The 25337-nt window shown below is 46.0% G+C and overlaps 3 protein-coding genes across 3 annotated transcripts; all 3 read left to right on the top strand.

Moving 5' to 3' along the window:
• The first annotated feature begins 218 nt into the window (after positions 1–218).
• On the top strand, positions 219–4259 carry LOC132079274 (lymphocyte antigen 6E-like). Its single transcript, XM_059481777.1, has 3 exons — positions 219–410; positions 2876–2995; positions 3817–4259. Exons 1-3 carry the CDS (start codon positions 359–361, stop codon positions 4023–4025), a joined length of 381 nt encoding a protein of 126 aa, XP_059337760.1. The 5' UTR covers positions 219–358; the 3' UTR covers positions 4026–4259.
• Positions 4260–6677: 2418 nt separating this feature from the next.
• Positions 6678–13072, top strand: LOC132082200 (lymphocyte antigen 6E-like). Its single transcript, XM_059486362.1, has 4 exons — positions 6678–6900; positions 7579–7904; positions 11648–11767; positions 12452–13072. Exons 2-4 carry the CDS (start codon positions 7853–7855, stop codon positions 12658–12660), a joined length of 381 nt encoding a protein of 126 aa, XP_059342345.1. The 5' UTR covers positions 6678–6900; positions 7579–7852; the 3' UTR covers positions 12661–13072.
• Positions 13073–17831: 4759 nt separating this feature from the next.
• Positions 17832–24475, top strand: LOC132081891 (lymphocyte antigen 6E-like). The gene is made up of 3 exons (XM_059489764.1): positions 17832–17883; positions 22289–22408; positions 24252–24475. Exons 1-3 carry the CDS (start codon positions 17832–17834, stop codon positions 24461–24463), a joined length of 384 nt encoding a protein of 127 aa, XP_059345747.1. The 3' UTR covers positions 24464–24475.
• Positions 24476–25337: the final 862 nt, after the last annotated feature.

Genomic DNA, 25337 nt, shown 5'->3' with positions numbered 1-25337 from the left:
ATGGAGGGTGCCAGCAAATGCCCTGACTCACTCCAGGTTTTGTGGCTCAGCCCAAAAAAGGGACTCCCGTGTTTGGATCAGCTCAATTACTCCACAAATTAGCAATGCAGACAGGGGCAGGCCTCGGAAAAAAAGATTGGATGGGAAGGAGAGGTAAAAAAACATTGCTATCTGCAGCCTCATAATAGGTCCCTACGCACAAACACACCCAGCACTGATCACGCCTTGGGTGCTGCCACTGCCCAAACCTCAAATTATTGCAATCAAAGGAAGCCAGGGATGAGGCAGGGCTGGTATAAAACCTTCCTGGGGTGCATCTTCCCACACTGCTCCAGCTCCGAGGGCACGAGGACCAACCATGAAGGCTTTTCTGGTGGCCCTGCTGGCTGCAGTCCTGTGTGCCCAACAAGGTAAGGAGGCTGGGAGAGCCGGAGGAGAGGAAAAACAAGGAGATAAATGAGGGACGAGAGGGTTTGGCAGCTTTTGTTGCAGCTGCCGAGGTCTTGGCGGGGAATTTTTGGTGTCAGCCATGGCCAGAAATATTTGGTGTGGTTGAGTCCTCGCTCTTGGGTGGGTTCTCTTGTGACCCAGAGGAGATGAATTCTGGTTTCTCACACCCTCAGATATCCAGCTCCAACCACTCACAGCTGAAGACACGACCTGAAAAATGCTGACAGGAATCAAGCAGGGCTCAGGGTTTTTGCCTTTGCTTTGATTTTTGTTCCTGAATGAAACTCAAGGAGCTGTTGTGGACGAAAGCTTGGGCTGGTCTTGGCACCACATCTCCTGCCAGCATTTCACTTTATTCCCCACAACTCCAATTAGGTAATGAGGCTGCTGGCAGGTATTTGAAAGCCTCAGAGCTCTTTGCTCATAAATTGGAAGAGCTGTTAAGTGCCTGGGAGTGTGTATGGAATGGGATGCACAACCACGCTCTGCTCTTGTCCTCTTTAAAAAAGGAGGCCCAGCCGTACCTGGATAATTGTGGGGGAATATCCAGTTGGGAAATCTTGGCTCTGGGCACGGATTTGCCAGCCCGAGGAGCACAATTTGCACCTTTAAGGTTTTTTCTGGCTGCATTTGCAAAACTCCAGCTAATGGAGGGTGGAGGGCAGACGCAGGAAAGGCTTTAGAGCAGCTCTAATGGTTTGAGCTGTTATTGCTTCCTGGCTGGAAGGGATTTTCCTTGGATCACTTAGGGAGCATCAGCACTTTCAGTTGCTCTCAGGCACGTGTTGAGAACTCGGCTCCATCTGCAGCAGGAAGTGGTTGGGGAAATCTGGCAGAAAAGCAGATCAAGGAGAGCTCCAGGGTCTGTAAACTGCAATAATCCTCGCCAGGTCTGGGTTTTGCTTTGCCTGCAGAGGGGCAGGAGCCCCCAGATCGGGGTGGGGAAACTCCACAGGAGAGGTGGGAGGCTGAAAATTCCCAAGTGATGGAGAAATAGTGAGAGATGGAGGGGAGAACTTTAATACAGTTTGCAACAATACAGATTTAGCCTCCTGCTACAGAGAGCCCCTGAGCTTCCAACACCTGGCACTGGAAAAGAGCAGAGAAACAGAAAATTATTAAAGGGTTTGGATTGGAAAGGACCTTAAAAATCATCCTGTTACACCCCCTGCCATGGGCAGGGACACCTTCCACTGTCCCAGGTTGTTCCAAACCCTGTCCAACTTTCCTTGAAGCATCTGGGAAGGTTTCAGAGCAAGCCAGTCCCGTGATGAGACACCCAGAGCTCCCCAGGTCACAGAGGGAAGGCCTTTTTCCCTCCTCCTCAGGATAGTTAGAGACTAAAAGGGCTTTCAGTTCTCTTTTAAAACTGCTTCTGGAATTGTTTAACCAAGTGTCATGGGCAGAATCAGCCTCAGATGCCAGCTTGAATCGAGAACAAACATTGAAGGGCCACTGGGAGAGGTTTTCTTGCTAAAAACAAGATCAAGTTTGATTGGAAGGGGTGTTCTGTGAGAAAAAAATAAAAATTAGCCTCCCTGGGCTGAGAAAGCCAGGAAAAACAGAACCAGGGAAATCTCAGCCTCATGGAGACCCCTGGCTGGTTTGTAATTTTTGTTCTCCTTCAACCAAGAACTCTTCACTGCTGGTGACAATGGAGCAGGATTTCCTGGCAGCAGCCCAGCTGCCCCAAAATGAGAAGCATTTCTTGGAATTTTGGGCAGGAGGGAAACAATTTCCACCAATTGTGGATCCACCTCTGGGGAACGAGAAGGCACATCTGTGTTCAAATGGCCAGCCTGGAAGTTTTACTCAATTTACTTCAGTTGTGCCCAATAATATCCCACTTCTTTTCTGGCTCTGGGATAGACCTGGCTCGTTCACTGAGGAAAAATTATCATGGAGAACACCCTGTTCCAGGTGCTGATAGGAATAATCCATCCATTGTCCAGGGCAGCCTCTTCCAGGGAACTCCCTTTACTGTGGTGCCTCAATTTGGCTCCCATGGGTGTCACCAGGCATTAATTAATTCATGTCTGGGCAGGGTTTTGCAGATGTAGGGTGAAAATATTTAAAATTGACCTCTAGAATTTGGCCAGTTCCTCCTCTCCTTGCCAGCACTTTGCTTTTGGAGGTTGGTTTTTCAACAAGGCCAATGTGGATCCTGGGGGAAGAAAAAATGCTGCTCAGGCTGAAAAATGTAAATTTAACCCCTTAAAATCTCCAGTCCAGAAAGAAAACTTGATTTGCTCTCTACATTTGTTTTCTCAGCTCCATTAATCAAACCCAAACTTATTTCACTTGCTGGGAAAAGTTGTTCACAGCAGACTTTCCCCCTTGTATTTTCCAAGGCTTTTGACACTTTTTTTTCCCAGGAGAGAATTGCTGGGAATCACTAATCTGTGTTGTGGGTGTTTTTTTCCAGCTTCCTCCCTGTTTTGCTACATCTGCGACAATGAACATTCCAACTGGAACTGCATGAAAACCTACAAGTGCGAGGACCATGAGAAATACTGCACAACCACGTACAGCACTGTTGGAATGGGTGAGTCCTAAAAATGGGATTTTTTTTTCTTCTAGAAGTTGGTGGGCAACTTTTTTAAAGGGAATTGATGGAAATCGATGGTTTTGTTGGAAAGAAGTGATGATTTTGAGGTTGAAGTGTCTCAATGTGATGAGTGTGAATATTTTGAGATAGAAGGGACCTTCAGGATCATCTCGTTCCACGGACAACTCCCACTAGACCAGGTTGCTCCAACCTGGCTTTTGACACTTCCAGGGATGGAGGAGACACAGTTTCCCTGGAAAACCTGTGCCAGGGCCTCACCACCTTGCAGGAGGGCTGGCTGGAACACCCAGATTTCGGGAGCAGCCTCTGTTGTGTTTTGGGATGGAGAATAGAAAAGGGTTGGGTGCCAATAACTTGGTTTTAAAAAATGCACTGGAATTGGAATGCATTGAAAAAATGCTTTGGGAATGCATTGGAATTGCTGTCCTACATGAACCACAGAATCATTTAGGTTGGGAAAGACCTCCAAGGTCTTTCCAATGCTTTGGGAATGCATTGGAATTGCTGTCCTACAGGAACCACAAAATCATTTCGGTTGGGAAAGACCTCCAAGGTCTTCAGGCCAAACTTTGACTGGCCACCACCTGGGCAACCAAATCTGTGTGGGTTTCAATCAAGGAGTTCCCAGCATCCCACACTTGATCCAGGACTTGTGGATTCACACCCAGCCCTGTCAAACTCCCTGAGAGCTTTAACTGAGTGGAAAATTAAGGAAATTGCAAATCCCTCTCCTCTGGCTGGCTCTTCCAACAGAATCCTAAATCCCAGCTCTCCTTTTTTCCCCCTTCTCCACCCAGGCAAGGACGTGGGGCACCGCATCACCAAGAAATGCTCTGCGGACTGTCCCGAGACCAACGTGGATTTCGGGATGGCCGCGTACTCCACCAAGTGCTGCAGAACCTCCCTGTGCAACTTCAGCGGCGCCAACAGCATCCGGATCAACTACGCCGTGGTCCTGCTGGGAATCCTGGGAAGCTTGATCTGTGTGCTCAGGGTGGGATTGTGATCAGGCCTGGCAGGAGATTGTGACCACCCAAGGACCCACAAGAAATTCCCCAAGTGAGAAACCTCAAGCCGAAGGTTGAGTGACCCTGTTGTATTCCAAGACATTGCTTCAGATCCCAACATGACACCTATTTTTCCCCCCCTGTTGTTTTATACTAATTTTTCCCCTGGAAAAGCTGTTTTGATAGCACGTGTGTGATAATTGTCAGACAAAATAAAGATTTGTGTTATTCTAGAGTGTGTTTGTTGCATCCGCACCAGAGCCAGCCTGAGAAATCAGAATTCCTCTTTTTAGCACTTGGGAGCCTTCTCCAAGCTGCCTTTTCTAACTTTCTTCCATCCAGCAGCTCCAGACACTCCACAGAGCTGGATGATCTCCCAGATCCCTCTGAGATAAGGAAAGGTCAGAGATGTTTGTGTTGTTCCCATTGCAAACATCAGCGGGAATTGTCTTCTAGATGCTGAGACACGACCAGGAATTTGGCCCTGCAGGTATTTGCACTGGGAAGTTCTCCTGGGATCTCTGCAAGGTGGGTTGCTCCAGATTTTAAAACAGGTAAAGATCCCACCCCAAGATGCTGTAGATGCCCAAGGTAAGGAAAATACTGCTGGAATCTGGAAAGGAGACCCCTGTGCCTGCTTGGAGAAGCTGCTGGGTGATTGCTCCTGGTTTTCCTGTGGGAAATGGACAGGAAGAGCCTGGAAAAGGTGATGGTGTCTGAGGTGACTGGGGAGGTCTCTGCTCTGTCCCTTTCCAGGGTTTCTGGTGCATTTCCAGGCTTGGAAATGGTGGGAATGGGATGGAGATCTTGGAGGAGCAGAACTACAGCTAAAACAGGCAAATGAAATAATCTTGGTGCTGGAGAGTGAGGAAAAGTGCAGCACTGAATTTTGGGAGGGTCTTTATAGTGGTACTTGGAAAAAAAACCTCCAGCCCTGTTTTATTTGAGGGGAATCTGGTGCTAGATTTGAGGGGAATCGTGAGCTGGATTTGAGAGGAATCCTGTATTGGATTTGAGCAGAATCTTGCGCTGAATTTCAGGGGAATCTGGTGCTGGATTTTAGGGGAATCTTGCTCCAGATTTGAGAGGAATCCCACACTGGATTTGAGAGGAATCCTGTGCTGTATTTAAGGGGAATCTGGTGCTGGATTTGAGGGGAATCTTGCTCCAGATTTGAGAGGAATCCTGTACTGGATTTGAGAGGAATCCTGTGCTGGATTTGATGGGAATCCTGTGCTGGATTTGAGGGGAATCCTACTCCAAGAGCACTGCAAATTCCATGTGTTTCCATGCAATGGGGAGAAACCGCAGTGCTTGGTGAAAGTTGTAGAAATGGGATTAGGCTTAGTCATCCTATAAAGATTTAATTTCTGGTTGGGAAGGATGTTCTGGAATTTATTTCAATGGAGTAACTGAAGGGGAATTGTTGCAGAATTTCTGAGGGGACTATTTCCCCAGAAATTTAGGGCTTTGCACTTTTAAAAATTACTTTTAACATAAAATCACTTTATGTTAATCACAATAGTTTCTGAGATGCTTCTCGAAGCTTTCAGCCAACTTGAAGTTCTACATTTAGTAACAACATCTGAGTTTCACAGCTACTTTTGCATTTCAGCACTTGTTTGATGAAAATTGCATTTTCCACCCAAAATAAAAAATTGTTTGCCCTTCTCATGTGACGATTTCAACCAGGTTTAGAACAATATAAGCAAAACATTCTCCTCCTTTCCTCCTCCACTCCTCTGTGCCAAGGGAAATAAATCTTTCCACCTCACCTTCCACTTTCACCTCCAGTTAAATCCCCTGTTGCTTTTTACAAAATCGTCCTGAATTTCATGAATTTCAAATTCTTGTAAACTGGGATTTTAACTTCTCCTTTTTCTCGGTTCTTCTCATGTCATCTGTGTCCTTCCTGCCCTCATGGGCTCCTCTCATTCTGTCACCTGGCCCTGGTAGGGACAAAATATCAGAGGGCCATATGGACCAGCTGGAAGATTTCAGGAGCATCTCGTGGAAAATCTGTCAGGAATCCTGCAATAAAGCCTTGAAGAAATCCATTCTGTCCCTCTCCAAATCTCAGCAGCTTGCAGGAGACAGGAGATATTTTAGGGTTTGGCATGGATGAGATTTTGAGGGAAGAGAAAAAAAAAAAAGCAGTGCCTGAGCTGCTATTTCTGAACCTGTCAGGGGATGCTGCTGGAGATAAACCCCAACGTGGGCTGGCTCTGGGATGGAACAGCATCTCCTCGGGATTGGAGCCTTCCAGATAGGCCCCAGAAAACATGGATTTACCAGTAAAACCTCATTAAATCTATCCTGGCTTGGAGAAAATAAAATATTTTGCAATATTTTGCACTGGCATGGAGGGAGCTTTGTTTTCCTTCTGCTGGCTGCCACGAGGAGGCCGACAGAGCCAAACCTCGCCCTTCCTTGGAGCTTTTCTGGCTAATTGCCACCCCTGCTCCAAATTAGTTTCATGCTCTGCCTATTGGGAAAGCCAAAATTCCCTTACTCACGCAGGGCTGCAGAGGGACAGTGTTTATAAGTCCAGCTTGGAGGTGTTGGAAAAACTGACATCACTTCAGGAAAACTGGCGTGTTTTCCTGGTGAGAGGAGGGCTGGAGGTGGGGCATGTCAGAAGCCCAAAATATTCCATGGGAGATGGGGATCTGGGCGAGTTGGAGAGGAGGAGAGAGGGGATAAAGCAGATGGAGAGCAGCAAGGGCGCTGGCAGAGGATTTGGGGCAGCTCCTGCAGCTCCGAGGGCCACGTGAGAGGATCCAGCTCGACTTTTCTGGGATTGTGCCTCTGTTCTGCGACTCGATGGCAGAAAGGCAACAGTGGGAGGGAAAAACAACGGCAATCCCCAAGAAGGTGGGAAAGGTTCTGGTTTTATTCATGGAGATTGGATGAAACATGACTTAAAGGAAAAAAAAATTTAAAAAGGAGGGATAAAGAGCGCAATGTGGGAATCCAATGGAATAATCCTGTTTGGCATTTCACAAATTTTCTTTTTCTGAAGACTTAATGAGTTAAGATCGTTTAGTAGCCAGCCCCTCCTTCTCCATGCTTTAATTAGTTTGTGTTTTTCTCCCTGACTTTTTATTTAAATGAATTTGTGAAAAAATTCCCAGCTTGTTCCATGCCATGGGAGTGGGTGTTATTTCTATTTGTTAACTTACACAGACATTTTCCTTTGCTCTGTGGAATTTATTTTTTTATAAGATAACATTTTCTCCTCATAAAAAACATCTCAGAAATATTTCTGATTTTGAACTTAAAAAGGAGACAGAAAATGATGCCTGGCCCCCTATGAAAAGCAGTGGAAGGATTCTGCTCTTCTGATCTCACTGCCTTTACAATCCTGTGAGACATTTGGGAGAAGTTCCCATCCCAAATTCAATTTTAAATTTAAATTCCCTCCATTTCCATATGTGCATGGACACGATCTTGGAGGATGCAGCCCGCTCCGAGACCTGGAAAAGAAACCCTTATTCTTTTGCAGGGAAAATTGCTTTGTTTTCATGTTTTGCTTTTCCCCCACTTCTCCAGAATTAGAAACTGTTGCAGAGTTCAACGTCAGCTGGAGCAGCTGCATTGTGAAACAACCAGGAAAAGGAGAAGTTGTGGTGGAAAACACACCCCCCTCCCGATTTCCAAAAAAACGCCCTTCTCCATACAAGCCCGGACACGCTGCTCCCAATTATCCATCATCTGACACAGCAGCCTCTGGTTATTATCTCTGGATCAAAGCGAGCACTGCAGAGGTATAAAACCTGCCCTGCCCGAGCCCTGCTTATTTTGGAGACTCCCAGACCTCTAAAGGATGAAGCTTTTCCTCCTGGTCGTGCTCGGCGTCGCCCTGTGCACGGAAAGCGGTGAGTCCCGAAAAGATTGGGGAGACATCCCAAAACTTTGGGGCATGGCTTTGGTATTCCAGGATTTTTGCAGTGTGGACGGTGAAGCTGGAGGGTCAGGAAGGAGTTATTCCAGGAGAAAGGGGACAGGGGGTTTAACCCCACCTGGAGTTGGAGGGGTGATGAGGAGTGGGGGGTGAGATTCCCACCTCAGATAATTCCACAGACCCAGCCCAGCCCCTGGGATGGCTCCATGGGAATAGGGATATCCCTGAGGGATATCCAGGGTAATATGTGCAGTAAATCTCTGGATTTGGCACTAAAGCCTGATTTTTAAATTTTTTTTTAATTGGTTGCATCTCAAACCATCATTTCCTAAATTGATGAGGTGGTTGAGCCACAAGAAGGTGCAATTCTGGCTCCCAGCCCTTCCTTGTTGCTTCCACGTGCAACTTTGCTGATCACAGAGTCCCTAAGGTTTTAAAAGACCACTAAGATCATGGAATCTGATCTATTAGGAAAAAATTCCATCATGGAAAGAGTGATCGAGCATCCAGGCTGCCCAGGGAAGTGTTGGGATCACATCCATGGGAGTGTTCTGAAAATCCGAGGATGTGGTGCTCAGAGCCAGGGTTTAGTGCTGAACCTGGATTGGAGGTCTTTCCCAGCCTTAATGATTCCAGGATTCCCAGCTGATCCCAGGTTTGGGATGGAGACAGAGAGTCCCATTCTCACTCTGTTAATTGTCTGGGGGATTTTTTGGGAGAGCACTGGGAAGCTGCACCTCAATTTTCCTGGCTGGACTCTGCCAGTGACCACACCTTGTGCTCTGGGACAGGCAGGGAATATCAGCTAGGGGGGCTTTTGCCTTTTTGCAAACTGTATTTTTTCCTACAGGATTTGACCTGCAAATTTTTAGCCATTCTGGTCCTGGACTAACAGATCTTTTTGGCTACCACTCAATTTGAGGAGGGAAATGTTCCTATTGATGGATTTCACAGGCTTGAAACTTGGAATTGTGCATAAGCTCAGGATGTTAAGGCAAATAAAAGGATCTTTTCCTGCAGCTTTACTCCCATTTTTTTTTAAAGATCAAGGAATGAGACAGCAAATTCCTTGAGGAATGTTTTTCTCTTCAGTTAGAGCAGAGCTCTCGGTGAGTGTGGAGACATCCCAAAGTAGCCTGGATTAACTCAAGGTTTCATCTGGAAGAAATAAAATTTCCTCCCACTCTCAGCCCTTGTTGCAACAGACACCTCAAGAAATAAAATTATAGTGTTTTTCTCTAGCTTGACCAAAATTGTCCTCCCTGACTTCAGGGTGTGCCAGTTTAGGAGCCAATCCCAGAGTTCTGGATTAATTGGTGAGTCAGAAATCTCTGGAGCATAGAGAGTGGTGGAAAAATCCATCCTTGAGTGGTGCTTCTGCCTTCTCCCGCCAAGGAGTCTCCGAGGGCAACTGGAGTCTGAAATTAGGAGTTTTGGGAGGTTGGGATGAAACAGGATTTGGGCGTGGAACCAGCTCCACTGTTTCCTGCACTGATTCAGGAAGATTTTCTGGGAATTGGCCTGGATTAAAGATGCTGCATTTATTAAGGATTAAAGTGAGCTCTGTGTCTGGAAAATCCAGTTTGGGAGCTGAGTGTTTCTGTAAGGAAAGGGTGGTTCCCAGTGGGGTGGAGGTGAAATATCCCATATCATATTCCATATAAGAGAATTTTGCATGAGAAAAGAGAATGAAACCAAAACACTTTGGACAAGGACAATTTAAAGGAAGGTCCCAGATTTGAAAAAATAAATTTGTGCCTGAAAGGTCAGGACTAGGCAAGAGCCAGGTAGGACAAATGGAGCTTCTGGAGATGGGTACGACCACGACAGGAAGCAAATTGAAAAAGTCTGGATATGAAGTCAAAGAGAGCCGGGTGCCAAGTCTGAGACTTTTGGAACGACCACAGGAATGGTGGGAGGTGAAATCTGAGTTGTCTGGTGGCCTCTGCTCAGTGCCAGCCAGTGAGGGACAACAAAGGAAGAGTAGGGAATGTGAGGGCTGTGGGCCACAAGAGGAAAGGCCATGGGGATGTTGGCTGGAGTGGGAGAAGAAGGCAGAATTTCCACACAGGCAGAGGAAGAATAGAGAGCTAAAAGCAAAACAGTGATCCTGCAGTCATGGGCTGAGCTGGAGCCAGATCTGGACCAGCAGGACACTCAAGGAGCCAATTCTGGGCTAGCAAGACACTCAAGGAGCCTGTTTGGGCCAGAAGGACTTGTCCAAGGTCAAATGAGGGCAGTGGTGAGGTTGGGACATCGCTGACAAAGCCACAAAGAAACCTGGGTGAGGGCGAGGAGTGAGGAAGATGAAGAGCAAGGAAGGCAAAGCTAAAGGACAAAGCTGCCGCAAGAATTAGCGCGGCATTAACTTCCAGTAGCCAGGGATATTCTTGAAATGAGGATGAGTTTAATCCCTGGAGGGTGACATTGCAGCCAGATAAACAGATGAGGAGGAAATTCCCCTTATCATGCAAAGAATCCTTCCCCAAGGATCTCTTTGCTCTCAATGATGCTTCAGCCTCGTCGAGTGCCAGCTGTTCTCATTCACTGATTTCAGCAAAGCACTTTGCAGATGCTGAGTGTTCCAGATGTGCACGTTTTGTGGAGCAAGGAAGTTATTCCCCCATGGATGGCTGGGAAAAGGAATCTGCTGTAGCCAAGGCAGGGATTTGCTGAGCCTGGACTTCTGCAGATCCAAGATTCTCCCCCTGGCACAGGAGAGCTCTGAAAATCAACCCAAATCATAGAAAGGTTTGGGTTGGAAAGGATCTTAAAAAACATTTCATTTTAGTGTTTGGTATTCAGAGCAAGTCCTGGACAGTTGCTACCTTTGAATGTTTGTCTATATTGTCTTTTTATTTTTAATTTTTTGTTTTGTTTTTTTTTTTTTTTTTTTTTTTTGTTTTGTTTTGTTTTGTTTTGTTGCTTTTTTTTTTTTTTTTTTTTTTTTTGCATGGCACATGTCCACACCCCATTTAAGACACAGTTTAGACAGTGACAGTAATCCTAACTCAAGTTTTTCTGGGGTTTTGCTCAGGGTTTCTGGGGTTTCTCTCAGGATGACCTGAGAGAAAGAACCATTCTGATGCCCACATCGAATAAATCATAGAATCCTGAAATGCTTTGGGTTGGAAGGGACCTCAAAGATCATCCAGTTCCACCTCCCTGCTATGTCCCTGCAGGACACCTTCCACTATCCCAGGTTGCTCCAAGCCTCATCCAGCCTGACTTTGGACACTTCCAGGGATGGACCAGCCACAGATTCCCTGGTCCAGTGTCTCCATACAAGAACCAGTGGCCAGAAACTGAGGCTTGGAGGGGCCAGGTTGGAAAGAAAACCCAAGAGCTTCACGCTACAGGTGGTGGGACACCGGGCTGCTCTTCCCAAAAACACAGTGGAGATGTCAGATGTTTTAATGGATTCAAGGAAGAGTCAGCCAAACATCCAGAGGGAAGATCCCTGAAGGTTCCTAAATGAGCAAACCACAGCTGTGGCAGCAACTTGAGCTTAATCTGGCTCCTGGAGAGTCATTGGGGCCAAGTTTAACCCATGCAGGAATTTTTTGCCTGTGGCCACTGGGCTTGATGGATCCTCCATCCATCCACCCCTAGTTTTGTGCTCCTGAGAACATTCCCAGAAGTGCCTGATGGATGTTTTTATGCTCCTGAGGATATTCCCAGAGGCACCTGATGGATGTTTTTGTGCTTCTTTTGCAGCTTTCTCCCTGACCTGCTTCACCTGCAAGGATGCTACTTCCAACATCCATTGTCTCAGCACCACCAAATGCTCGGATCACGAGAAGTATTGTCTGACAACCTATTCCACCTCAGGAACTGGTGAGTGTGGAGCTTTCCCAAGGCCCTGAGGACAAGGTGGGGCTCAGGTGGGGCTGACACTCATCCTCCTCCCATCAGGCAGTACAATGGAGGAATTAATGAGGATTTTAGTGTGCAGAGAACAAATCTTGGGAAGGTGGGAACTTGGCCCTGGTCTGTTGCGACATATCGTAAAAATACTTCTGATTAAACTCAGAAATTAATACTGCTGATTAAACACTCTCAGGACAGGGAGATGCTGGAATAAAAATAATTATTTTTTATTATATTTTTTATTATTAAACTCCTTGTCTCAACTCCAAGCTCAAGTTTAGGCCCATGAAGTGGTGGAAATGGAAAGTGCCGGATGCTGTGGAAGAAGCAATCCCAAGGCACGGTGCCAAAGTCTTGCAATCTCACATTGTACAAATAAGTCCCAAATTCTTGCCCTCAGCTGGCCCTGAAACCAGCAAAGGACTTGTAAGGCCTGGAGAGGCTGTCCATAGGTCACACATACACAAATAATGATGGAATGTGATGAAACCCAAGGGAAAACCCAACGGCATCAAGACAGAATAATAAATTCCCCACAGGACTGCACAGCCAGGCTATGACTGAAACCTGCCTAAAAAAAAAAAAAAAAAAAAAAATTGAGATGAAAAACTGAACTACTTTTCCTGCTGTTTTCTCTCCCTCCCACTCCAGGCAGTGACCGGAGCCAGCGAATCACCAAGAAATGTTCTGCATTTTGCCCAACAATTGACCTGAACATTGGCATAGCCGGAGTCGCCACCAGCTGCTGCGAGAGCTCCTTGTGCAACATGAGTGGGGCCAACAGTGTGAAAACCAGTTCCACCCTCCTCACCCTGGGCGTCCTGGCCAGTCTTGCCTGCATCCTCAGGATGGGTTTTTGAGGGTTTTTTTGGGGGGGAAAATGAGCTGCTTGGCTTTGCATGGCATGGTTCAAGCTGCGATCCATCAGGCGGGAATGCTGCCCTGTGCCTCCCACTTGGAAGGTCACCTCCCATCAGGAGGGTTTTTTTTTTTGCTCTTTCCACGCTCTGATGACAACATAAAATGATGTTGGGAGAGAAAGGGGTAAAATGAAGCCCTGCACGTGCAGAATGGCCCCATGTGGCCACCATCTCTCCTACTCCTGGCATTTATAACTCTGTGCATTTTTTGCCTTTCATTCTATCCCCGCCATTCTCTCGTGCCAATATTTTTTTCCCCATTTTCGACCCTGTATCATTTTGCTCTGAGAAAGCCTTTAATATTCCAGTTGTTAAACAGAAACTGGGCACAATAAAGTGTTATTTTATTCTATTGTGTGGCTGCATGGTATGGCACACTGGGTGTAGCTGCTGGATGTATCCATGTTTTGGGATAAAAGCGGAGGCGTTTTCGCCTGCAAGTTGAATGGGAATAATGCTGAAATATATTAAAATTACTCTGCATTCACTTCAGGAAGCCTCTCCCCAGATTTTATTTTTTCTGCACTGGCAGAAATGGCATTTTTGTGACTCCATTTTGGAATAAACTGAATTCTATTTAACTTCCTTTCAATTCCTCTCCTGGGTCAGCTGCCTGGAAGGAAACAGCTCTTGAGCTCTCCTGGAAACAGGGAACAAGGCAGGGAAGGGATCTGGAGCATTTTCTTTAAACTGGTTTAAGATCTGCCAGTGGAAGTTCCTTTAGAAGCATTAGGATTATTCAGAAAAGGGAGAAAAGTATCTTGCAACATGCTTAAAGGAAAATCGTAGGAAAAGACAGATGGTTTCTGGAAAGAAACCTGGAATTTTTCATACTCATCTGTGAAAAAATATTCACACTGCAAATAAACCTTTTATGTTTGCTCATCAAGGTAAAATTGAGGGGACTCATTACCCTGCTCTGACCTTCCCTGTGGATAATCTTAGGAATGAGAGGTTTGCTCCCTCGGACCCTTCCAGGGAGGCTGAACTTTCTCCTGGGAGGAAGGAACTCTGCACAAGGATCATCCTGAGGGAGATCTCCCAGGGAAACCAGTTGGGTGCAACTCACCCAGCTGGTTTTCTTTCCCTAAGTTCCTTGCACAGCTCCATTTGACAGGCATTTTCTGGGATTAGAGGAACAACAACACTTGGGAAAAGCCACATCTTTGTTCTTTCCAACAGCTGTGCTGAGGAAACCTGGGCTTGTGGCTCCAGCTCATCCCAACCTGGTCTTACCCCTTCCTCTTCACCTTCCTCCCATCCACGTCCAACCCCAGCTCTGCATTCCCTGATTGTTTTCTCTCCCAGATTTCCTTGTTGGCTTCTTCCTCCAGTCTTACTCTGGGTTTTTCCATCCAAACTCTATTTTCTTGCCTCAACACATTGTTTCCTCCTCAGTCTAAATGGAAGATTGGCCAATGATACTTTGATTTTGGGCATGAGTCTCCCCATTCTCCCCAATAAAATCCAATAAGGATTTTATTGCCTTTTCCAGCTGAGCTGGCTCCATCCATCTGCCCGATTTATTCTCCTCACCCTGCATCCCTTCCTGTCAAATCTAGGGATCCAAAAACCCCAAACAAGCCAATTCCATGACCTTGGCTGGCCATATTCTGCCCCACATCCTTCTCCTAACACGGTGACAACTGAACTATTTGGAACAATCTTCATCCCATGCCATCCACAAGTTCAGGACTTCTTAGGGACAATGGCTGGCACAGGGAAGGGCCAAGACGGGGCTGGTACGGCCTCAGGTCTTGTTCTGCTAAGCTTGGGAGTCCAGACCTGCCCTTGGCAGCCAGGTTTAAAATTAAGGTCATGTCTTGAGCTGCCTGGACTTGGCAGGTGCCTCTGTTTTGGGATGGGAAGGATCCTGGCATGGCAAAGGGGATGGAAGCACGTGGGGCACCCCCTGGAGCTGTTGCATGGAAAAGTTATAAACAACCCTGGAAATCCAGAAGTGCCATCCCTAAGGGAGTAGCTCCATCCTGGCTGCCTCCTTCTTGCCTAATTTCCCCTGACCCCACAGGTTCTTCCCTGGTGCCCAACAAAACGCATCCATGTGCTCCAAAGCTGACCCATGTCCCAAAGCCCTTATCTGGAGGCGGGAGCAGCAACTTCCCTGAGGCACGGGAGGACCTAAAAACATGAGAGCTCCTGTGGTGAACCCTCCCCTTGGATTGTTGTGTAAGAGGAGACTCTGCCAGCCTTCCCGAGAAATCCTGATTGGCACCTCCCACGCGGGCGCTGCTCCCTAATTCCAAATCTTCCCATCACCCCGGGTTTCTGGTGCCTCCCATGGCTGCACACTCCTCACATGGGAGCATTCAGCTGCCCCATGAGCAGAGACATCTGTGATGCCTGGAGGGCTTTTGGGAAGGAGATGGGAGCCTCATTCCAGTGGCTGGGATTGATCCTGCGAGGTAACTGCCTCTCTCTCCCTGTGGATTATATAAAAGTCATTTTTCAGAGCTCTGAGTCACTGCACCAGGACCTGGATCAGCCAAGGAGGCCTTTCCCTGCCTGAATGAGGCATCTGCACAAGGTGCTTTAACTTTGGCCCTTGGGGCTTTCCCACCATTGGTTTTGAAGGATCTGTGCTGCCTGCTGCTCTCCTTGAATAATTCCCCTGCCTTTTCCCCCACAACGTGAAATTTCTCCCACTTTTCCCTGTTTATTTGCCCGGATCCAACACAGTGCCTCAATGCCAAAGCATGAGACAGGATGGAGGCAAGAGGTCAAAGCAACACCCTCAGTGAGTCTAAAAATCTTCTGGAAGCCATGGAAAGGGACAAAACCAACCCTTTTTCCAAATCTGACTGCTGCTTTCTTGTCACAGAGCCAACCCATGGCTCCAATTTGAGCCCACTGCCAACTCATGGCTCCAATTTGATCCACTTTAATTTTCCTGTATGGATAATAAGATTACTCCAGAGAGGTGACTCAACTTCCTTGGGGATTTTTTCCCCCCAGTCTTCCTCAATTTACTCCTCACTTGGTGTCCCTGCTTCAGCCCCCCTTCTCCAGGCTGTGATCCCGGGTTGCAGGAGACACCCTCTCCATGCTGGATCCTTGAGTGAAGCCTCTGAGTGCTTTTGAGTTTTGTAATCTGCCCTGTTGGGAAATAAATATTTTTTCCATGCTCTCCATACACTGGGAAGAGGGAATACTCCAGCATTCCGAGGTACCTCAGAACCACAGTGCTAAGGAAGACATTCACGTCCCGGAGACAGCTCCCAGAAAACTCAGCAAATTTTCCCATTTCCCACCCAAATTTCTCTCCTTGGTACATATTTGTTGGATGTGCCGGGAATGTTTCAGTCTCACTGCTCCTTCAAAGTCAAAGTCAAAGTCAAAGTCAAAGTCAAAGTCAAAGTCAAAGTCAAAGTCAAAGTCAACGTCAAAGTAAAAAGTCCAAGTCTAAGTTTAAGTTGACTTGTGCTGATCCTATTCCCGGAAGATTCATGTGGGAATAAAATGGATGTTGGAAAAGTCAACAAAGCCAGGTTGGATGGGGCTTGGAGCAGCCTGGGATAGTGGAAGGTGTCCCTGCCCATGGCATGAGGTGATTTTTAAGGTCCAAGGTGGTTTTTAAGGTCCCTTCCTACCAACCCAGTCTATGATTCTATGGAAATCAACAGGAGCTGGGATATGGAAGGGGAAAGCAATAAACAGAACAAGTCTATGGGATAAATAAGACCAAAAATAGGGGAAAAAAAGGTTCTTTCAGCCCTATTGCAAAATGACAGCAAGGAGCCACACCCACTAATGAGGGAGAAAAACCTGTTTGCAAAACACTGGGGGAAAGGACCAAGTTGTCCTGTGTGAAGCACAAGGCTCAATTTGATCATCACCACTGACCTCACCAACCTCCAAAACCCAGGGAATGTCTGTTTGGACACAGGGCTTGGACAACTCTGGAATTCACCACCTGATGACATCATTCTGGGATCAGGAGGGTCTGAAAAAGTGTCAGAAAATCACATGGATCGGTAAATCATCTAGGGTTGGAATGATTCATGTTCGAAACAGTCAAAAATGCCCTGCTGATCACTACGTGCAGGGAATTGCCAGTTAAGTTATTCCAAAATTGCCAGAAAAAGCGGAGTTTGACAATATTTTCTTTCTGCTGTCCGGGACTAATCTTGTTTTAGAAGAAGCTCTGTGGACTTGGCAGCTCGAGCTCTTACAAGATGCATCTTGAATGAGGGTCTCTATCCCAGACTGTCATGAACACATTTTAAGGAATTCAGAGGAGAGGAACAACACAGAGGAATAAAAGCAAAAGGGTTGATTTAAGAGGAGAGTTTGAAAAAATGACACTTTGAGGGATGGCTCTTTCCAGAGCAGAGCTGCAATTCCAGGGTGCCAATTTGTGGGCTTGGAACTGGAAGCCTGATTTCGAGAAACTGTTGGGTGTGGAAAAAAAGCAGCTCCTCTACAGAATCCCTGGATAGCAGCAAAACTTCATTAAATCAAAATTGTACAAGGTACTGGAGGATTGCAAGCAGGAAAAAGAGCGAGCAGAGGGATTAACCAGAGAAAAATTGATAAAGAAATGAAGACTGACATGAAAATTTGAGGAAAATCTTCTTTTTAACCAACGATTAGCTAATTTAATTTAGTGTAAAACACACTGATTTTGAGGTAAACCAGCTTAGGCCAGCTCAGAGGCTGAGTCTGGTGCTATTGAATAATTAAAGCCAATGAATGGTGCAAACCCTGGAACATCACGTGCTGTCCATGCAAAGGGACCAGAAAAATTCATTCCTAGGACAATCTCCCCATGCCTCCAGGCTCTGCTTTCATCAGAGCAGCGGCTCTGGAAGGGAGGAAAGGAAAAAATTCAGAGGAGGAGAGAGCAGATCCCAACTTCTTATCACTCACACGACCAGAAAAGCAAGAAATGTGTGGCTGAGAGGGCTTTTCCCCAAGGTGCCAGCCCTTTTCCAAGGGCCCTGGTGTGGAAAACTCCCACACACGAACATTCCACACCCTCGGGTTGATTTCATGTCCACCTGGAACCTGTAAAACTGCTGCTGCTGTTGGGCTGGGGTATAAAACCTGCCCTCCAAGCAGCTTCCCAGTGCTGCTGGGAGGATCTGCTGGAGATGAGGACTCCTCTGGTCACCTTGCTGGCTGCTGCGCTCTGTGTGGAACAAGGTGAGCCTCTCCTGCTGCTCCTACTTAAGACAAGGATTAGGGGGAAGGTGGTGTCATTTTTCCACGTGGCAAAATTCTAGAGGGTTGTCACCATCTTTGCAGTGTTGTGATCGTGTCACCAATGTCCTTTTGCACCTCAATCAGTGATTTGATGCCTAAATAAGAATCTGATTAATTGATTCTTCTTTCCAGTGCTGGAGCTCTGGTGGTGCTCCAGCCATTAAATCCACACTGTGGTCCTTGGGATCTTTCAGAAGAAGGCAAGCTAGAAGTGATAGAAAGCATAACAAAATTTTCTTTTTTTCCCTTAATAATTTCAGTTTTTGAGTATTTTAGAGACTTTTCCGTCCTGCTGCTTCCTCCCTCGTAGTGGTTTGCCACGTGTCTTCCTAGAAAATGCAACACTGGGAATTTTTGTAGATTAAATCAGCGGCAGAGGTGAAAGAACTTTTCATGTTAAAGGCATCCTGCTAAGTGTTGTCCTCCTTCTGGGAGTGAGACACACGCGTTGCTCCATCGCTCCTGGCACGCGGGAATGATGACCAGAGTGCCAAAATTTCCCCCACACACGATGGTTTCCCAGAAACCACGATACAAATCTGGTTGAGAAAGAGGCATCTAATTAATAAATTATCACTGATGTATCAACCCCCTACTCCTACATCCTTTGGAATGGTTCTCCAGCCTGCCTGGAAGAGCAGGACCTTTGGCCGGTTTTGGGTGTGGGAAAATGACTATTCATTATTTAAAAAAAAAATTTGATTTGGTGCCCACAATTCCTGATTGAAGCAAAGTAACATGGGCAGAAGAGGAGAATTTTCAAAGGCAACATTCTCAGTGTGACCCAGGATGAATTGGAAAGCTCACAGATATCCAGGATCACAGATTCATGGTGGGATTCCTCACCAGTGACATTTGATATTGGCAGCAGATTCCCAATGGATTTAAGGACTTTTACACAGCACATTTCTGTGCCCAGCCTAGACCCAGAATAAGAGATTTCAGCTTTCTGGCCTAAAAGTGGGACATAAGAAAATGTGGAAACTGGCATTTGATCCTTCTCAGGTACCCTGGATCTCATCCTAGACCCTAATGACCAAATTTTGGTCAAAACTCGATCTCTCAGCCGATCAAAGAGGGTTTTTTGCTTTTTCAATCCATAAACTCACTGTTTTGTGAGTTTTGTGTCCAGCAAAAATCATAAAATGTCTTGACCCTCTTCGCAGAATCACATTAAGGGTGGAAAAGACCTCTAAAATTGTCAAGTCCTTGCTGCAATGCTGGACAAGACCAGGCAGATATTTGCTTAAGATGTCCCTGAGAGTTTCCAACAAGGAAGATTCCTCAGCCTGGAATTGCTCAGAGACTGTGATCCCTTTAGGAATTTAATTTTAATATCTCTTAGCATCTGTGTTTGTTCTGTTCTCCCATATTTCCACCACAGGGCACATAAATTATTTTATTACTTTCTTCTTTGCTGCGTCATTTTTCTTGCATCATGAAGAAGATTCTTGCGACTTTCTCAGCATATTCTCATTTTCAAACAAACAAGCAAACTAAAACCGTTCCAACCTTTCTGACAAGGTCACATTTCCAGGATCTCTGACATTCTCTCCTCCTTCTCCTCTGGTCCCTCTCCAAACGCTCTGCATTTTTGGAAGTGCTGCGGAGAGATTTGGGCACCAGGACTCCAGATGAGGCTTTGCCAGGGTGGAAAGGCCACTTTGTGTATCTTGCACATGACATTTCTGCCCGTGTCCCCTTGGGTGACGCCTGTTTCCGTGGCTGGAATGTGACACTGTAGACTCCTGATGTTGTCACTGTGGTTCTGTGTCACAGACATCTTTTATGAAAAATTCTTTCCTTAGGATTTTTTCTCCTGAGAAGCTGAGAGGTCTCAGGAAAAAAATGTAAATAATGGTTATCTGCTACTGTGGAATGCAACAGGTGGATCTGTGATTGGTCTCATGTTGTTGTTTCTAATTAATGGCCAATCACAGTCAGCTGGCTTGGACTCTCGGTTTGAGACACAAGCCTTTGTTGTCATTCCTTCCTATTCTATTCTTAGCTCGCCTTCTGATGAAATCCTTTCTTCTATTCTTTTAGTATAGTTTTAATGTAATATGCATCAAAAAATAATAAATCAAGCCTTCTGAAACATGGAGTCAGATCCTCGTCTCTTCCCTCATCCTCGGACCCCTGTGAACACGGTCACAGTTGAATTGTAACTGAATTGTAACTGAACCAGTTATTTGTCACCCTACATTTAAGTGTCTAAGTTTTATCTACTGTAATTTATTTATCTTGATTTAACTGCATCCAATCTTCTTGTTCACTCTTTTATTGCATCCATCTGTCAAAATCACTTAAAATCACAGGGATGGTTTGGGTTGAAAGGGAGATTTAAGATCATCTCATCCCAACCCCTGCCATGGGCAGGGACACCTTCCACTATCCCAGGTTGCTCCAAGCCCTGTCCAACCTGGCCTTGGACATTTTCAGGAATGGGGCAGCCACAGCTTCTATGGGAAACCTGTGCCAGGGCCTCACCACCCTCACAGGGCAGAATTCCTCCCATTGCTCCAGTTGGTTTCATCAATAATCCTCGGGAATTACCCTCTGAGTGTGTTTTCATGCCTAGCTTTGTACCCATTCCCTGGAATTTTCAGCAGCTCGAGAACATCATCATTCAAAGTTGTGCCAAAAACTCCATAAAACCTCCTTGAATCTCCTCTACTCTGCACACGAAAATTCAACTTCTTGTAGAGGAGAGTGACACAAAAAAAGCTGCACAAGATCAACAGCTGGGGACTTTTTCCTTCCTTCCTATTAGAAACTTCTCGTTTCATGGTGTGACCTCTGCTGTCCTTCCACCTTCTCACTGCCAACCTCTTATCGGGCAAAAGTGCGCCCACAGGGATGTGTCCTTTAGTTACTTTTGCCCTTTCCAAAGTGACAGACTGGCCCCAGACTCAGCAGGAATTCAGCCAGCATTTGGCTTTGTTTCCCTCCAAAAATTAGCTTTGTTTTTAAAGGAACTCAGTCACAAAACCCCACACTTCGCTCTGGGTGATTCACAAGCTCTGAACTCAACCACCAGTATTAAACCTTTCCATCTGCCTGGCTGGGGAGTGCTCTGCACATATGTTGGGGTGATTTTGTTCTTCTTATGATGCCTCAGGTTTTAGATTTTATGTTTTTCAGATTCTGTGCTGCTTTAGTGTGTAGTTCTGAGCTTCATATTGGGGTATGGTGAGCTCTCGTCACAGAGCAGAGAGACAAAACAATTCCTGCTGTAGCTGAGGACCAAGGACAACTGATCCAAATTTCAGGCCCAAGAGCATAAACAATGAGGACTGAAGAGAGAAAAACAAGAAGGATGGGACTTCATAACCTAAAGCTGTAACTGGACAATGAACTCCAATATGCAAATGGACCAGAACTTATAAAAGTGTGAGACCCCATGACTGGTCGTGCATTTTGTGACCATTTTGGGTTTATCTTGGGTGTAGCCCTGGCTGGGCTCTTGTGCTGCCCAAGGCATATCCATTAAAGCCTTCTAATAAATCCCTCCTTTATTCTTTATCTCTGTCCAGTCTCTGTTCTAGGTCAGCCTTCACAAGGCATCATTTCCTTTTTTTTTAAGTACTTTCCAGAGGTCTGGCCTACCACATTCTGGTTTTGAGGGCAGACACAGACATTCTCGGCAGGAAACGCTGTGTAACCTTCCTGCCAATCATCTGCCACTGCTGCAGCTGTAGGAATTATCTCACCAAATCTGCCTTCAGCACTTAAACCAAGCTTTTGGTTTAGATTTTCCATTCATTCCCGATTTTATGCTAGAAACAGGAGTTTGACAGAGCATCTGAGGGCTCTCACCAGACTTCCTAGAACTGAGGTTAGGCCAGTTCAGTGATGTTCAAGCACAAAAAAAGAGATGTGACAGCAGTCCCTGAGCCAGATGAAAGAGAAGTAGGACACTGGGCATTGTCCACCTCCTCAAAACGCTACGGGCATCTTTAAATTCTCCCTGCCAAGCCCTGCCCAGGAGAAACCCTGAGCAGTAATTGGCAATTCCCGTGGCTGGGCCCTCAGGACCGAGCTGCTATGGTTCAGCAATAATCTCCTTCATAAAAGCCCCCAAATCCTTGAATTCTGCTCACATCTCCTGCTCCCAGGGATTGCAAACAGATCGATAACACTTCTCAGCCTGAGCCAGAGGAGACAGAGAGGGATTTAGCGCTGCTGCCACGGGTCAGGAGATAAAGAAAGACACTGGTCATTCCCACAGAAACATTCCTCAGGCTGTAAGGAGGGAAATGGAGATCTCTGCAGTGGGGTTTTTGTAGCCTTTAAACCTTGTAATGTCCTTTTTTACTGTTTTTTTTTTTTTTTTTTTCTCCAGTTTATCCATTCATGTGCTACACCTGCCAAGAACAGGAGTCCAACAAGGACTGTTTGACCATTTCCATGTGTGCCAAGGAGGACAAACACTGCGTGACCATCCGGAAGGATGTCAGGACAAGTAGGTTTGGGAACAACACCTTGTTTGTTTCGTAGGAGAGCAGTCCCAGGAATGGGATTTCATCCCAGTATGAGAACAACAGGCCTCGGTGACCAACTTTTAGGAGACACTGACCTTGTGGATGCTGCCATGTCCAGACACCCTTGATATTCCTTCTGGAAACTGGGGAAAGGATGAGGACACAGGGAGCAGCACCAGGGAGTGGATTCACACCTGGAGCTGGGTGTGTTTCACTGCCAGAACTGTTTTGAGAAGTGTTTTGGCCAAACCTCACCGTGGCTGACTCCCTTTGCCAAGCACAATCCTTCAGGTCTGTCCTGGTGACTCTGTGCCCTCAAAGACCTCCATGTGCTCTTATCCCAAATCTCACGTCATGCAGAACATTGTATTTATGTTGAAGGAAAAACCATCCTGGTGGGAATGACCCAGCCTGAGCATCACTTCAGGCAGCTGGAGCTGAGAGCCACCGGTGTTAACTCCACGTTAGGATTGACAAAACCTAAAACCACGTAGCCCAGAGAAGTCCTGGTTGGACTTGATGATCTTAAAGGCCTTTTCCAACCTTAACAGTTCCAGGATTCTATGGCACTGTGGCTGCCCCATCCCTGGAAATGTCCAAGGCCAGGCTGGATGAGCCTCTGAGCTACCTGGTCTGGTGGGAGGTGTCCCTGCCTGTTGGATTTTTCCTAGCTTTTTTAGAAACTGGGCAACTCAGAGGCATTTTAAAAGATTTTATTCCATTATCAGTCTCGATGAAGGGTGAGATATAAGAGATGTAAAACTGAGCACCGTTCTATCACAAGTCAACCCATTTCCTGGTTACAATATTTTATAAATGGTTTTTTGCCTATTAGCTTTTGCCACACAGTGCTGCTAATACTTCTAACACAAATCACCGATATTTTTACCCCACATGGTCCTGCTACAGTGCATCTTTCACAGTTCTAATTCTCTAAAACACGTGGGCTTTTTGCAAGGCCATAGTTTGAAACTTGTTTCTAGTTCAGTCTCTCTCTCTGCCTGGTCTGGTGGAAGGTGTCCCTGCCTGTTCGATTACTCCTGGGTTTTATAGAAACTGGGCAACCAAGAGGCATTTTAAAAGATTTTATTCCATTATCAGTCTCATAGAAGGGTGAGACATAAGAGATGTAAAACTCAACACCATTCTATCAAAAGCCAACCCATTTCCAGGTTACAATACTTTATAAATGTTTTTAAGCCTATTAGCTTTTGCCACACAGTGCTGCTAATACTTTTAAAACCAATCACCGATATTTTTACCCCACATGGTCCTGCTACAATGCATCTTTTACAGTTATAATTCTCTAAAATACCTGAGTTTTTTGCAAGGCCACAGTTTGAAACTTGTTGAAACTTGTTTCTAGCTCAGCCTCTCTCTCTCAACAATGTCATCTCTGTTCCATGGCCTTCCTAACTCAGCACACTTTATCTCAGTGTTTGCATACAGATGCACAAGACTGTGTGAGCTTTCAGTCAGGTTGTGAGAATTCATTACAAGTCCATTTCTCACATATCTCCCTCATTTTTTGGATTGTGAAAACTTTTTTGATGGTCTCACTTATCATTTGTTGTACATAGTGAAGTATACAAGTATACAATTCATTACAAATCCACTTCTCACGTCTGCCCATGGATAGTTTTTAAGGTCCCTTGTAATCCAAGCAATTCCATAATTCTATGGTTATTCCATGAAATTTGCCTTGAGGATTAATACCTGGCCTTCCTTTATTCACCGAAACAGATTTAGCCACAAAAACATTTAAATAATTATTTTTCATCCTCCTTTTTCTCTTCTTTCCCCCACTTTTTTTTCCTGCACTAGAGCCCAACAAGCCTAAATACGTCATCTCCAAGATGTGTTCTCCAACGTGTCCAGAAACAGGCCAGCAACAAATCCAAAGCTCCCAGAATGTTTCCTGCTGTGAGAAACCCCTGTGCAACGTGAATGGAGTCAGCAGCAGGCAAAGCAGCCACGGAATGATGTCCCTGGGTGTCCTGGCCAGCGTCACTTACATCTTTACATATGGATTGTGATGGGTTTGGAAGAGCTCCCCATGATGGCTGAAATAAAAGTGTTGTTCTGGGATAATTTTCCACTCTCAAAGATTCGTGTTTTGCGGTTGAGCTTCCCCCTGGGATTTTTGAGAGAGCCTGGATAAGTCAGGTGCTGAACTCCCATTGATTTCCTGAGCCTGCCTGAATCCACAGTGTCCCCAGACATCCAACTCACCTAAGAAAACATATAGAAAATGGCCTTTTTGACATGTTCAAGCCTCAAATCATTATTGCTCCGAGGAGATCCTTGAAGGCATAGTTTTGTCTCTCACTTTCAAAGCTCTGTGAGATATAACATCCCACCCTACAATGGCTCCACAGTTGTGTCAGCACAGAGGATGATCAGTGAATTTGTTCACAGTGAGTCTGGGTTATCAAACATCTGTTTATAAACGAGCAGGTGGAAGTAAAGCTGATTTGTGGCAGTGTTGTGGACTTTTCTCCGGCCTCAATGGGGAGAAATTTCTGCCTCCTCAGGGTCTTTCCTCCCATTCCCATTTTGAAATTAGCTTCTCTCAGCAGAGAAAAGGGGGAAAGGCAGAGGGGGAAATATGTGGCTGACAAAGGAAAGGCAGTGGGACGGTGGCAGGGAGAAGGGAAGGAATGGGGGCAGCCCGCTGAGCTGGGAGTTGCTCTCACACTGCCTCCTCATGGACCTCATCCAGCTGGAAAAGACATCCCCAGATCCATTCCCTTTTTTCTCCCCAGGGCCAAAACAACCTCACACAGCTGTCACCAACCCCTGTCATTCAGAGCTTGTGAGAGGCTTTCTACAGAGCCACGTTCCTGGCAGAGAAACCATCGATTGTGTTGAGCTTTGTTTGGTTCTGCCCTCCACGCTCTCTGCTCCCTC

Source organism: Ammospiza nelsoni, chromosome 1 (assembly GCF_027579445.1).
Source record: "Ammospiza nelsoni isolate bAmmNel1 chromosome 1, bAmmNel1.pri, whole genome shotgun sequence".
Classification (NCBI taxonomy): domain Eukaryota; kingdom Metazoa; phylum Chordata; class Aves; order Passeriformes; family Passerellidae; genus Ammospiza; species Ammospiza nelsoni.
The sequence above is the reverse complement of the archived record's forward strand: the minus strand, read 5'-3'. Positions and strand labels throughout refer to the sequence as shown.

Excerpts from the sequence above, each read along its gene's own strand:
- LOC132079274 (XM_059481777.1), top strand. The coding sequence starts at position 359 with ATGAAGGCTTTTCTGGTGGCCCTGCTGGCTGCAGTCCTGTGTGCCCAA. Across the intron at positions 411-2,875 it reads AGTCCTGTGTGCCCAACAAG|CTTCCTCCCTGTTTTGCTAC; the intron begins GTAAGGAGGCTG and ends GTTTTTTTCCAG. Across the intron at positions 2,996-3,816 it reads GTACAGCACTGTTGGAATGG|GCAAGGACGTGGGGCACCGC; the intron begins GTGAGTCCTAAA and ends TTCTCCACCCAG.
- LOC132082200 (XM_059486362.1), top strand. The coding sequence starts at position 7,853 with ATGAAGCTTTTCCTCCTGGTCGTGCTCGGCGTCGCCCTGTGCACGGAA. Across the intron at positions 7,905-11,647 it reads CGCCCTGTGCACGGAAAGCG|CTTTCTCCCTGACCTGCTTC; the intron begins GTGAGTCCCGAA and ends CTTCTTTTGCAG. Across the intron at positions 11,768-12,451 it reads CTATTCCACCTCAGGAACTG|GCAGTGACCGGAGCCAGCGA; the intron begins GTGAGTGTGGAG and ends CTCCCACTCCAG.
- LOC132081891 (XM_059489764.1), top strand. The coding sequence starts at position 17,832 with ATGAGGACTCCTCTGGTCACCTTGCTGGCTGCTGCGCTCTGTGTGGAA. Across the intron at positions 17,884-22,288 it reads TGCGCTCTGTGTGGAACAAG|TTTATCCATTCATGTGCTAC; the intron begins GTGAGCCTCTCC and ends TTTTTTCTCCAG. Across the intron at positions 22,409-24,251 it reads CCGGAAGGATGTCAGGACAA|AGCCCAACAAGCCTAAATAC; the intron begins GTAGGTTTGGGA and ends TTCCTGCACTAG.